The sequence below is a fragment of the Anabas testudineus genome, chromosome 10 (assembly GCF_900324465.2).
Source record: "Anabas testudineus chromosome 10, fAnaTes1.2, whole genome shotgun sequence".
Lineage (NCBI taxonomy): Eukaryota > Metazoa > Chordata > Actinopteri > Anabantiformes > Anabantidae > Anabas > Anabas testudineus.
In genome coordinates this window covers 13,696,045-13,710,999 of record NC_046619.1, presented here as the reverse complement: position 1 = coordinate 13,710,999, position 14,955 = coordinate 13,696,045, and the positions used below count along the sequence as shown (strand labels likewise).

General features: G+C 38.3%; 1 protein-coding gene across 1 annotated transcript; it reads right to left on the bottom strand.

Moving 5' to 3' along the window:
• Window positions 1-1,282: 1,282 nt before the first annotated feature.
• LOC113160940 (protein argonaute 3-like) lies at window positions 1,283-14,274 on the bottom strand. The gene is made up of 8 exons (XM_026358405.1): window positions 14,266-14,274; window positions 14,081-14,140; window positions 11,872-11,931; window positions 7,849-7,908; window positions 5,638-5,697; window positions 2,067-2,093; window positions 1,625-1,684; window positions 1,283-1,345 (listed from the first exon to the last, which is right to left on the bottom strand). Exons 1-8 carry the CDS (start codon window positions 14,272-14,274, stop codon window positions 1,283-1,285), a joined length of 399 nt encoding a protein of 132 aa, XP_026214190.1.
• Between the last annotated feature and the right edge of the window lie 681 nt (window positions 14,275-14,955).

Sequence of the window (14,955 nt, the reverse complement as noted above, 5' to 3'; positions counted from 1 at the left end):
ACCTGTGATGCTAATTACAGGAGACACTTGTCCCATGTCTTTTTTAGTCATTGACAGTCAAAATTTTGTAAATAATAATAATAAAAATAAGTAAAACAACACAGTGTGAATGCTGAAGATAATAATAATAATAATAATAATAATAATAATAATAATAACAAGAATGTGCATATTCTACAGAAAATGCATGTGATTGTTGGAAGCAAGCTGTCACACCTCCTTCCATCTTATACTACTGGAAAACATAAGTGTACTTCAGAATTGTCCAGCGTTTTATTCTCAGCCATTTTTGGGTGTTGTTAGTTTGTTTTGGGTCATTATCCTGTTGGGGGACCATGACCTGCGACTAAGCTTTCTGACACTGGGCAGCACGTCTTGCTTGCTGATTTGACTTGACAAAAAGTTCCACATTTTCCCCTCAAAGCACATTCTTCCAGAAGCTTTGTGGTTTGTCAACATGTATTTTCTTGTATTTTTATGATTTGCTTTCAACAGTGGAGTGCTCTATTAAGTCCACTTTGGCTTAGAGACAGAGATGCATGGTGCAATCTCACACTGATGTCCCTTGACCATGTTTTTCATCTCTAATCTCTTTGGAAGTTGTTCTGGACTCTTTGGTAATGATTCATATTATCTATCTCTTCAATTTGTTATGAACTTATATAACTTAATATATGCAACTGTACAACTGTAGTAACAGGAACATCACTCTACTTGGAGATGGTCTTACAACCTTTAACATGTTTGTCTATTTGTTTTTCTTAAACCTCTCTTCTAGTAGCTTTCTGTGTTCCATGTTCCGTGTGGTACAAACCATGACACCAAACAGCACAGTGACCACTTTTCACCCTTTAAATAGGCTGACTGACTGATTATAAGATTAATGACACCTGTGATGCTAATTACAGGAGACACTTATCTTCTGTCCCTATGGTCAAATAGTTATTTATTATTACTTTTGTTACTTTCCTTTTAATTTCAGTGACCTTTGTGTTGGTACCTTTCTGTTAGAATCTGTGGCAGGCAAAGAGAAGATTCTGGCAATGGAGAACTGATTAAACTTTACTAAATATGGTTTATTTTCATTTCATCATTTAATTAGCTAAACTTAAACGGCACTGATTCTTATTCTCAGTCAGTTGAAATTGGTGGGCAGCAGGGATGTATATTTACTTTATTAATAATTCATTTATTTACTCATTGTTTAGTTATTTATTTATTCATTGGGTTTCACATTTATGTCATGTCCTGCCGCCACATTGCACCTGAGACTGTTGACAGCTCAGTGACTAGCTCTAGTCTGGACTAGATCTGGGAAGAGATGCCCCAGGATACCGTCCATCGTCTCATTAGGAGCAAGCCCAGACATTATCAGGAATGCACACAAGCACCAAGGGGCCGTACAAACTACTGAATAACATTTGGAGTTGCAATGAAATTTCAGCAAAATGGACAAATCTGCCACATAATGTGTATTTTGTTCCCTATAGAGGTCTGATGTGTTCCTTCATTTCTTTAAACACTGTATTCTGCAGTTTCACTCTCAGATTCCTTTACCCCATTTCATTGTACAGTGTACAGATAGCATTAAAAAAGAGAACAAATACTATGACTGCAAACTTACCTTGCGTCCTCTTCCGCTGTATCTTTCGCTGTGTCCTTCACTCAAACGGCGACCGTCCCCCTCCAGGGTCAGAGCAGATGAAAGTTAATAAAGAATTATATATTATATAATATAAACATATCTATCTATCTATCTATCTCTCTATATCATATTCAGTGGTCACTTTATTAGGTACTTTTTAGCACAAAGGACATTTAAGAGGTAAACACTGAACTGCTAGTATTTGTTGAAATGAGGTTCACTCTCAATCATCACTGAAATGATGTTCTACTCAACACTTAACTGGGCATCCCTGGGAATTTGGACTGTTGTGTAGTTGGTCAAATGTAAATAAATATCAATAATAAATATAGGGGTGATGTTCTATTTCTAATCAAGAGCATAGTTCTGAAATTTAAGTTTAACGATTTTGTTTTCTTAAAGTTCTCTTAAAAGCCCTTACCTCAGATTCAAAGCGGACTTCCCCCTCCTAGGGTCAGAGCAGATGAAAGTTATTAAAGAATTATATTTTATATAATATACACATATCTATCTATCTATCTATCTATCTATCTATCTATCTATCTATCTATCTATCCATCTATCAATATCATATTCAGTGGTCACTTTATTAGGTACTTTTTAGCACAAAGGATATTTAAGAGGTAAACACTGAACTGCTAGTATTTGTTGAAATGAGCTTCACTCTCAATCATCACTGAAATGATGTTCTACTCAACACTTAACTGGGCATCCCTGGGAATTTGGACAGTTGTGTAGTTGATCAAATGTAAATTAAATATCAATAATAAATCTAGGGCTGATATTCTATTTCTAGTTTCTCTTAAAGCCCTTCCCTCAGACTCCATCTGTCCAACACTTACAACGCCACCTTATTGCTGTGAAGGTGTCCCCCTCTTTAAACCATCTTGGTCTATTTACACTGCTGTAAAGGCACTCCGCTAACCAGCACCCCAGCGTTAGTGGTGTGACATTTAATGTGACGTATAAAACACACTTCAGATAAACATCGCATTCAAAACATTACTGATGAGTGAACCATCCTGTGCTTTTGCACATTTTAGAAATGATTTGCTCTCAAAACATAGTTTATGCACGTCGAGTACAACATGATCATGGTCACAGATTCAGTTTCCTGCAGCAACGTGTAGGCGAGGTGATGAAAAGCTGGAGAAGAACGATACTCGGACCACTACAATGTGTAGCAGGAAGGAGTTACTGGATAAAGTTCGAGTTGGAGTAAGACTGGGATCTGAACACTAAACACAATGTATAACAACTCTGCTTGAGTTCTAATTAAGTCATAAAAACTGTTTCTCCCCCAACGCGGCCTCAGCCCTTTTACACAGACGGGGCAAACTGGATTCGCCTCAGCCACTACTTCTTGAGGCGGCTTAAACGAGGGTCCACACGTTTATTGATGCTGTAAAGCTGCCTTGAAGAGGTAGTTTCAAAGGGGCTAGTATTTCAGGTTAGAGTCAGTCCTCAGTCAGAGTGACAAACAAGGCAAGCAATGTGCTGCATTGAAGTTAGCAGGATGTCTCTGTTCTATACAAGTCACTTTTCAGCATTTCTTTAATTCATACAGTTTGTGCTGTAAGGAGCTCTTTTACTGCGTGTGTCTCTCTCACATCGCTGTCAGTCACCTTCCGACACTTGTATAAAAAGAATAAAAAGAGAGAAAAGAAAAGACTGTTGGGAACCGTCTTTTCTGTGTACATGTCTCACGTTCCCCAGTTATGTGAAAAACATGGTTCCTCTCTGTAACCTGGTTATTTGAGTCCCTGTAAATTCACTGAGTGAGCCAGAAATTAGGAGCTGATGTACAGGCAGAGACTATCCAGACAAATTGAACGTGTAGTGCAGAATGTGTGAGTGGCTGTGTCTGTGTCAAAAGTAGAGAGGACTTGTAGTGAAGGTAGGGCAGCAGAGACCAGGGTAGAAAACTGTTCAGGACAGAAAGACCAGGTTCTGGCAGAAAGTTACGATAGGAGTGGAAGAATATGAAGTTTTGAAGAGAAAGACTGTGAGCTGAATAAAAAAGTGATCTGATAGCAGATGATGAGAGGAGAGCTGTCTTAAGTGGGAAAGCAGCACGTCAAGCTCATCACAGCAGGTTAACAGATCACAATAATGTGGACTGTAACCCCTGCAGTAATCACGAAGGCATGATACTCAAATGATGAGAGACTGTTGAGGGGTGCACTGATGAGAAGTCATGTTCTGTGGAGTGATCCAGTTCTCTGTAAGCACCAGTGACTGAACAGCCGACTGTGTAGTAAAAGCTGGAACAAAGTCACACCATGACACCAAACAGCACAGTGACCGCTTTTCACCCTTTAAATAGGCTGAGGACTGAAAACTAGTTTAATGACACCTGTGATGCTAATTACAGGAGACACTTGTCCCATGTCTTTTTTAGTCATTGACAGTCAAAATTTTGTAAATAATAATAATAAAAATAAGTAAAACAACACAGTGTGAATGCTGAAGATAATAATAATAATAATAATAATAATAATAATAATAATAATAATAATAATAATAACAAGAATGTGCATATTCTACAGAAAATGCATGTGATTGTTGGAAGCAAGCTGTCACACCTCCTTCCATCTTATACTACTGGAAAACATAAGCGTACTTCAGAATTGTCCAGCGTTTTATTCTCAGCCATTTTTGGGTGTTGTTAGTTTGTTTTGGGTCATTATCCTGTTGGGGGACCATGACCTGCGACTAAGCTTTCTGACACTGGGCAGCACGTCTTGCTTGCTGATTTGACTTGACAAAAAGTTCCACATTTTCCCCTCAAAGCACATTCTTCCAGAAGCTTTGTGGTTTGTCTACATGTATTTTCTTGTATTTTTATGATTTGCTTTCAACAGTGGAGTGCTCTATTAAGTCCACTTTGGCTTAGAGACAGAGATGCATGGTGCAATCTCACACTGATGTCCCTTGACCATGTTTTTCATCTCTAATCTCTTTGGAAGTTGTTCTGGACTCTTTGGTAATGATTCATATTATCTATCTCTTCAATTTGTTATGAACTTATATAACTTAATATATGCAACTGTACAACTGTAGTAACAGGAACATCACTCTACTTGGAGATGGTCTTACAACCTTTAACATGTTTGTCTATTTGTTTTCTTAAACCTCTCTTCTAGTAGCTTTCTGTGTTCCATGTTCCGTGTGGTACAAACCATGACACCAAACAGCACAGTGACCACTTTTCACCCTTTAAATAGGCTGACTGACAGATTGTAAGTTTAATGACACCTGTGATGCTAATTACAGGAGACACTTATCTTCTGTCCCTATGGTCAAATAGTTATTTATTATTACTTTTGTTACTTTCCTTTTAATTTCAGTGACCTTTGTGTTGGTACCTTTCCGTTAGTATCTGTGGCAGGCAAAGAGAAGATTCTGGCAATGGAGAACTGATTAGACTTTACTAAATATGGTTTATTTTCATTTCATCATTTAATTAGCTAAACTTAAACGGCACTGATTCTTATTCTCAGTCAGTTGAAATTGGTGGGCAGCAGGGATGTATATTTACTTTATTAATAATTCATTTATTTACTCATTGTTTAGTTATTTATTTATTCATTGGGTTTCACATTTATGTCATGTCCTGCCGCCACATTGCACCTGAGACTGTTGACAGCTCAGTGACTAGCTCTAGTCTGGACTAGATCTGGGAAGAGATGCCCCAGGATACCGTCCATCGTCTCATTAGGAGCAAGCCCAGACATTATCAGGAATGCACACAAGCACCAAGGGGCCGTACAAACTACTGAATAACATTTGGAGTTGCAATGAAATTTCAGCAAAATGGACAAATCTGCCACATAATGTGTATTTTGTTCCCTATAGAGGTCTGATGTGTTCCTTCATTTCTTTAAACACTGTATTCTGCAGTTTCACTCTCAGATTCCTTTACCCCATTTCATTGTACAGTGTACAGATAGCATTAAAAAAGAGAACAAATACTATGACTGCAAACTTACCCTGCGTCCTCTTCCGCTGTATCTTTCGCTGTGTCCTTCACTCAAACGGCGACCGTCCCCCTCCAGGGTCAGAGCAGATGAAAGTTAATAAAGAATTATATATTATATAATATAAACATATCTATCTATCTATCTATCAATATCATATTCAGTGGTCACTTTATTAGGTACTTTTTAGCACAAAGGATATTTAAGAGGTAAACACTGAACTGCTAGTATTTGTTGAAATGAGCTTCACTCTCAATCATCACTGAAATGATGTTCTACTCAACACTTAACTGGGCATCCCTGGGAATTTGGACAGTTGTGTAGTTGATCAAATGTAAATTAAATATCAATAATAAATCTAGGGCTGATATTCTATTTCTAGTTTCTCTTAAAGCCCTTCCCTCAGACTCCATCTGTCCAACACTTACAAGCCCACCTTATTGCTGTGAAGGTGTCCCCCTCTTTAAACCATCTTTGTCTATTTCCACTGCTGTAAAGGCACTCCTCTAACCAGCACCCCAGCGTTAGTGGTGTGACATTTAATGTGACGTATAAAACACACTTCAGATAAACATCGCATTCAAAACATTACTGATAAGTGAAGCATCCTTTGCTTTTGCACATTTTAGAAATGATTTGCTCTCAAAACATAGTTTATGCACGTCGAGTACACCATGATCATGGTCACAGATTCAGTTCCCTGCAGCAACGTGTAGGCTAGGTGATGAAAAGCTGGAGAAACATAAGTCACTTTTCACCATTTCTTTAATTCATACAGTTTGTGCTGTAAGGAACGCTTCGACTGTTTGTGTCTCTCTCACATCGCTTTCAGTCACCTTCAGTCACTTGTATAAAAAGAACCTAGTTCCTCTCTGTAACTTGGTTATTTGAGTCCCTGTAAATTCACTGAGTGAACCAGAAATTAGGAGCTGATGTACAGGCAGAGACTATCCAGACAAATTGAACGTGTAGTGCAGAATGTGTGAGTGGCTGTGTTTGTGTCAAAAGTAGAGAGGACTTGTAGTGAAGGTAGGGCAGCAGAGACCAGGGTAGAAAACTGTTCAGGACAGAAAGACCAGGTTCTGGCAGAAAGTTACGATAGGAGTGGAAGAATATGAAGTTTTGAAGAGAAAGACTGTGAGCTGAATAAAAAAGTGATCTGATAGCAGATGATGAGAGGAGAGCTGTCTTAAGTGGGAAAGCAGCACGTCAAGCTCATCACAGCAGGTTAACAGATCACAATAATGTGGACTGTAACCTCTGCAGTAATCACGAAGGCATGATACTCAAATGATGAGAGACTGTTGAGGGGTGCACTGATGAGAAGTCATGTTCTGTGGAGTGATCCAGTTCTCTGTAAGCACCAGTGACTGAACAGCCGACTGTGTAGTAAAAGCTGGAACAAAGTCACACCATGACACCAAACAGCACAGTGACCGCTTTTCACCCTTTAAATAGGCTGACTGACTGATTATAAGATTAATGACACCTGTGATGCTAATTACAGGAGACACTTATCTTCTGTCCCTATGGTCAAATAGTTATTTATTATTACTTTTGTTACTTTCCTTTAATTTCAGTGACCTTTGTGTTGGTACCTTTCCGTTAGTATCTGTGGCAGGCAAAGAGAAGATTCTGGCAATGGAGAACTGATTAAACTTTACTAAATATGGTTTATTTGCATTTAATCATTTTAATTAGCTAAACTTAAACGGCACTGATTCTTATTCTCAGTCAGTTGAAATTGGTGGGCAGCAGGGATGTATATTTACTTTATTAATAATTCATTTATTTACTCATTGTTTAGTTATTTATTTATTCATTGGGTTTCACATTTATGTCATGTCCTGCCGCCACATTGCACCTGAGACTGTTGACAGCTCAGTGACTAGCTCTAGTCTGGACTAGATCTGGGAAGAGATGCCCCAGGATACCGTCCATCGTCTCATTAGGAGCAAGCCCAGACATTATCAGGAATGCACACAAGCACCAAGGGGCCGTACAAACTACTGAATAACATTTGGAGTTGCAATGAAATTTCAGCAAAATGGACAAATCTGCCACATAATGTGTATTTTGTTCCCTATAGAGGTCTGATGTGTTCCTTCATTTCTTTAAACACTGTATTCTGCAGTTTCACTCTCAGATTCCTTTACCCCATTTCATTGTACAGTGTACAGATAGCATTAAAAAAGAGAACAAATACTATGACTGCAAACTTACCCTGCGTCCTCTTCCGCTGTATCTTTCGCTGTGTCCTTCACTCAAACGGCGACCGTCCCCCTCCAGGGTCAGAGCAGATGAAAGTTAATAAAGAATTATATATTATATAATATAAACATATCTATCTATCTATCTATCTCTCTATATCATATTCAGTGGTCACTTTATTAGGTACTTTTTAGCACAAAGGACATTTAAGAGGTAAACACTGAACTGCTAGTATTTGTTGAAATGAGGTTCACTCTCAATCATCACTGAAATGATGTTCTACTCAACACTTAACTGGGCATCCCTGGGAATTTGGACTGTTGTGTAGTTGGTCAAATGTAAATAAATATCAATAATAAATATAGGGGTGATGTTCTATTTCTAATCAAGAGCATAGTTCTGAAATTTAAGTTTAACGATTTTGTTTTCTTAAAGTTCTCTTAAAAGCCCTTACCTCAGATTCAAAGCGGACTTCCCCCTCCTAGGGTCAGAGCAGATGAAAGTTATTAAAGAATTATATTTTATATAATATACACATATCTATCTATCTATCTATCTATCTATCTATCTATCTATCCATCTATCAATATCATATTCAGTGGTCACTTTATTAGGTACTTTTTAGCACAAAGGATATTTAAGAGGTAAACACTGAACTGCTAGTATTTGTTGAAATGAGCTTCACTCTCAATCATCACTGAAATGATGTTCTACTCAACACTTAACTGGGCATCCCTGGGAATTTGGACACTTAAGTAGTTGATCACATGTAAATTAAATATCAATAATAAATCTAGGGCTGATATTCTATTTCTAGTTTCTCTTAAAGCCCTTCCCTCAGACTCCATCTGTCCAACACTTACAACGCCACCTTATTGCTGTGAAGGTGTCCCCCTCTTTAAACCATCTTGGTCTATTTACACTGCTGTAAAGGCACTCCGCTAACCAGCACCCCAGCGTTAGTGGTGTGACATTTAATGTGACGTATAAAACACACTTCAGATAAACATCGCATTCAAAACATTACTGATGAGTGAACCATCCTGTGCTTTTGCACATTTTAGAAATGATTTGCTCTCAAAACATAGTTTATGCACGTCGAGTACAACATGATCATGGTCACAGATTCAGTTTCCTGCAGCAACGTGTAGGCGAGGTGATGAAAAGCTGGAGAAGAACGATACTCGGACCACTACAATGTGTAGCAGGAAGGAGTTACTGGATAAAGTTCGAGTTGGAGTAAGACTGGGATCTGAACACTAAACACAATGTATAACAACTCTGCTTGAGTTCTAATTAAGTCATAAAAACTGTTTCTCCCCAACGCGGCCTCAGCCCTTTTACACAGACGGGGCAAACTGGATTCGCCTCAGCCACTACTTCTTGAGGCGGCTTAAACGAGGGTCCACACGTTTATTGATGCTGTAAAGCTGCCTTGAAGAGGTAGTTTCAAAGGGGCTAGTATTTCAGGTTAGAGTCAGTCCTCAGTCAGAGTGACAAACAAGGCAAGCAATGTGCTGCATTGAAGTTAGCAGGATGTCTCTGTTCTATACAAGTCACTTTTCAGCATTTCTTTAATTCATACAGTTTGTGCTGTAAGGAGCTCTTTTACTGCGTGTGTCTCTCTCACATCGCTGTCAGTCACCTTCCGACACTTGTATAAAAAGAATAAAAAGAGAGAAAAGAAAAGACTGTTGGGAACCGTCTTTTCTGTGTACATGTCTCACGTTCCCCAGTTATGTGAAAAACATGGTTCCTCTCTGTAACCTGGTTATTTGAGTCCCTGTAAATTCACTGAGTGAGCCAGAAATTAGGAGCTGATGTACAGGCAGAGACTATCCAGACAAATTGAACGTGTAGTGCAGAATGTGTGAGTGGCTGTGTCTGTGTCAAAAGTAGAGAGGACTTGTAGTGAAGGTAGGGCAGCAGAGACCAGGGTAGAAAACTGTTCAGGACAGAAAGACCAGGTTCTGGCAGAAAGTTACGATAGGAGTGGAAGAATATGAAGTTTTGAAGAGAAAGACTGTGAGCTGAATAAAAAAGTGATCTGATAGCAGATGATGAGAGGAGAGCTGTCTTAAGTGGGAAAGCAGCACGTCAAGCTCATCACAGCAGGTTAACAGATCACAATAATGTGGACTGTAACCCCTGCAGTAATCACGAAGGCATGATACTCAAATGATGAGAGACTGTTGAGGGGTGCACTGATGAGAAGTCATGTTCTGTGGAGTGATCCAGTTCTCTGTAAGCACCAGTGACTGAACAGCCGACTGTGTAGTAAAAGCTGGAACAAAGTCACACCATGACACCAAACAGCACAGTGACCGCTTTTCACCCTTTAAATAGGCTGAGGACTGAAAACTAGTTTAATGACACCTGTGATGCTAATTACAGGAGACACTTGTCCCATGTCTTTTTTAGTCATTGACAGTCAAAATTTTGTAAATAATAATAATAAAAATAAGTAAAACAACACAGTGTGAATGCTGAAGATAATAATAATAATAATAATAATATAATAATAATAATAATAATAATAATAATAATAATAATAATAATAATAATAACAACAAGAATGTGCATATTCTACAGAAAATGCATGTGATTGTTGGAAGCAAGCTGTCACACCTCCTTCCATCTTATACTACTGGAAAACATAAGCGTACTTCAGAATTGTCCAGCGTTTTATTCTCAGCCATTTTGGGTGTTGTTAGTTTGTTTTGGGTCATTATCCTGTTGGGGGACCATGACCTGCGACTAAGCTTTCTGACACTGGGCAGCACGTCTTGCTTGCTGATTTGACTTGACAAAAAGTTCCACATTTTCCCCTCAAAGCACATTCTTCCAGAAGCTTTGTGGTTTGTCTACATGTATTTTCTTGTATTTTTATGATTTGCTTTCAACAGTGGAGTGCTCTATTAAGTCCACTTTGGCTTAGAGACAGAGATGCATGGTGCAATCTCACACTGATGTCCCTTGACCATGTTTTTCATCTCTAATCTCTTTGGAAGTTGTTCTGGACTCTTTGGTAATGATTCATATTATCTATCTCTTCAATTTGTTATGAACTTATATAACTTAATATATGCAACTGTACAACTGTAGTAACAGGAACATCACTCTACTTGGAGATGGTCTTACAACCTTTAACATGTTTGTCTATTTGTTTTTCTTAAACCTCTCTTCTAGTAGCTTTCTGTGTTCCATGTTCCGTGTGGTACAAACCATGACACCAAACAGCACAGTGACCACTTTTCACCCTTTAAATAGGCTGACTGACAGATTGTAAGTTTAATGACACCTGTGATGCTAATTACAGGAGACACTTATCTTCTGTCCCTATGGTCAAATAGTTATTTATTATTACTTTTGTTACTTTCCTTTTAATTTCAGTGACCTTTGTGTTGGTACCTTTCCGTTAGTATCTGTGGCAGGCAAAGAGAAGATTCTGGCAATGGAGAACTGATTAGACTTTACTAAATATGGTTTATTTTCATTTCATCATTTAATTAGCTAAACTTAAACGGCACTGATTCTTATTCTCAGTCAGTTGAAATTGGTGGGCAGCAGGGATGTATATTTACTTTATTAATAATTCATTTATTTACTCATTGTTTAGTTATTTATTTATTCATTGGGTTTCACATTTATGTCATGTCCTGCCGCCACATTGCACCTGAGACTGTTGACAGCTCAGTGACTAGCTCTAGTCTGGACTAGATCTGGGAAGAGATGCCCCAGGATACCGTCCATCGTCTCATTAGGAGCAAGCCCAGACATTATCAGGAATGCACACAAGCACCAAGGGGCCGTACAAACTACTGAATAACATTTGGAGTTGCAATGAAATTTCAGCAAAATGGACAAATCTGCCACATAATGTGTATTTTGTTCCCTATAGAGGTCTGATGTGTTCCTTCATTTCTTTAAACACTGTATTCTGCAGTTTCACTCTCAGATTCCTTTACCCCATTTCATTGTACAGTGTACAGATAGCATTAAAAAAGAGAACAAATACTATGACTGCAAACTTACCCTGCGTCCTCTTCCGCTGTATCTTTCGCTGTGTCCTTCACTCAAACGGCGACCGTCCCCCTCCAGGGTCAGAGCAGATGAAAGTTAATAAAGAATTATATATTATATAATATAAACATATCTATCTATCTATCTATCAATATCATATTCAGTGGTCACTTTATTAGGTACTTTTTAGCACAAAGGATATTTAAGAGGTAAACACTGAACTGCTAGTATTTGTTGAAATGAGCTTCACTCTCAATCATCACTGAAATGATGTTCTACTCAACACTTAACTGGGCATCCCTGGGAATTTGGACAGTTGTGTAGTTGATCAAATGTAAATTAAATATCAATAATAAATCTAGGGCTGATATTCTATTTCTAGTTTCTCTTAAAGCCCTTCCCTCAGACTCCATCTGTCCAACACTTACAAGCCCACCTTATTGCTGTGAAGGTGTCCCCCTCTTTAAACCATCTTTGTCTATTTCCACTGCTGTAAAGGCACTCCTCTAACCAGCACCCCAGCGTTAGTGGTGTGACATTTAATGTGACGTATAAAACACACTTCAGATAAACATCGCATTCAAAACATTACTGATAAGTGAAGCATCCTTTGCTTTTGCACATTTTAGAAATGATTTGCTCTCAAAACATAGTTTATGCACGTCGAGTACACCATGATCATGGTCACAGATTCAGTTCCCTGCAGCAACGTGTAGGCTAGGTGATGAAAAGCTGGAGAAACATAAGTCACTTTTCACCATTTCTTTAATTCATACAGTTTGTGCTGTAAGGAACGCTTCGACTGTTTGTGTCTCTCTCACATCGCTTTCAGTCACCTTCAGTCACTTGTATAAAAAGAACCTAGTTCCTCTCTGTAACTTGGTTATTTGAGTCCCTGTAAATTCACTGAGTGAACCAGAAATTAGGAGCTGATGTACAGGCAGAGACTATCCAGACAAATTGAACGTGTAGTGCAGAATGTGTGAGTGGCTGTGTTTGTGTCAAAAGTAGAGAGGACTTGTAGTGAAGGTAGGGCAGCAGAGACCAGGGTAGAAAACTGTTCAGGACAGAAAGACCAGGTTCTGGCAGAAAGTTACGATAGGAGTGGAAGAATATGAAGTTTTGAAGAGAAAGACTGTGAGCTGAATAAAAAGTGATCTGATAGCAGATGATGAGAGGAGAGCTGTCTTAAGTGGGAAAGCAGCACGTCAAGCTCATCACAGCAGGTTAACAGATCACAATAATGTGGACTGTAACCTCTGCAGTAATCACGAAGGCATGATACTCAAATGATGAGAGACTGTTGAGGGGTGCACTGATGAGAAGTCATGTTCTGTGGAGTGATCCAGTTCTCTGTAAGCACCAGTGACTGAACAGCCGACTGTGTAGTAAAAGCTGGAACAAAGTCACACCATGACACCAAACAGCACAGTGACCGCTTTTCACCCTTAAATAGGCTGACTGACTGATTATAAGATTAATGACACCTGTGATGCTAATTACAGGAGACACTTATCTTCTGTCCCTATGGTCAAATAGTTATTTATTATTACTTTTGTTACTTTCCTTTTAATTTCAGTGACCTTTGTGTTGGTACCTTTCCGTTAGTATCTGTGGCAGGCAAAGAGAAGATTCTGGCAATGGAGAACTGATTAAACTTTACTAAATATGGTTTATTTGCATTTAATCATTTTAATAGCTAAACTTAAACGGCACTGATTCTTATTCTCAGTCAGTTGAAATTGGTGGGCAGCAGGGATGTATATTTACTTTATTAATAATTCATTTATTTACTCATTGTTTAGTTATTTATTTATTCATTGGGTTTCACATTTATGTCATGTCCTGCCGCCACATTGCACCTGAGACTGTTGACAGCTCAGTGACTAGCTCTAGTCTGGACTAGATCTGGGAAGAGATGCCCCAGGATACCGTCCATCGTCTCATTAGGAGCAAGCCCCGACATTATCAGGAATGCACACAAGCACCAAGGGGCCGTACAAACTACTGAATAACATTTGGAGTTGCAATGAAATTTCAGCAAAATGGACAAATCTGCCACATAATGTGTATTTTGTTCCCTATAGAGGTCTGATGTGTTCCTTCATTTCTTTAAACACTGTATTCTGCAGTTTCACTCTCAGATTCCTTTACCCCATTTCATTGTACAGTGTACAGATAGCATTAAAAAAGAGAACAAATACTATGACTGCAAACTTACCCTGCGTCCTCTTCCGCTGTATCTTTCGCTGTGTCCTTCACTCAAACGGCGACCGTCCCCCTCCAGGGTCAGAGCAGATGAAAGTTAATAAAGAATTATATATTATATAATATAAACATATCTATCTATCTATCTATCTCTCTATATCATATTCAGTGGTCACTTTATTAGGTACTTTTTAGCACAAAGGACATTTAAGAGGTAAACACTGAACTGCTAGTATTTGTTGAAATGAGCTTCACTCTCAATCATCACTGAAATGATGTTCTACTCAACACTTAACTGGGCATCCCTGGGAATTTGGACTGTTGTGTAGTTGGTCAAATGTAAATAAATATCAATAATAAATATAGGGGTGATGTTCTATTTCTAATCAAGAGCATAGTTCTGAAATTTAAGTTTAACGATTTTGTTTTCTTAAAGTTCTCTTAAAAGCCCTTACCTCAGATTCAAAGCGGACTTCCCCCTCCTAGGGTCAGAGCAGATGAAAGTTATTAAAGAATTATATTTTATATAATATACACATATCTATCTATCTATCTATCTATCTATCTATCTATCTATCTATCTATCTATCTATCTATCTATCTATCTATCTATCTATCTATCTATCTATCAATATCATATTCAGTGGTCACTTTATTAGGTACTTTTTAGCACAAAGGATATTTAAGAGGTAAACACTGAACTGCTAGTATTTGTTGAAATGAGCTTCACTCTCAATTATCACTGAAATGATGTTCTACTCAACACTTAACTGGGCATCCCTGGGAATTTGGACTGTTGTGTAGTTGGTCAAATGTAAATTAAATATAGGGTGATATTCTATTTCTAGTTTCTCTTAAAGCTCTTCCCTCAGACTCATTATGTCTCTG

Coding starts and splice junctions, on each gene's coding strand:
- LOC113160940 (XM_026358405.1), bottom strand. Junction 7,909..11,871: donor ACAGCGGAAGAGGACGCAGG/GTAAGTTTGCAG, acceptor CTGACCCTGGAG/GGGGACGGTCGCCGTTTGAG. Junction 1,346..1,624: donor ACAGCGGAAGAGGACGCAAG/GTAAGTTTGCAG, acceptor GCTCCTAATGAG/ACGATGGACGGTATCCTGGG.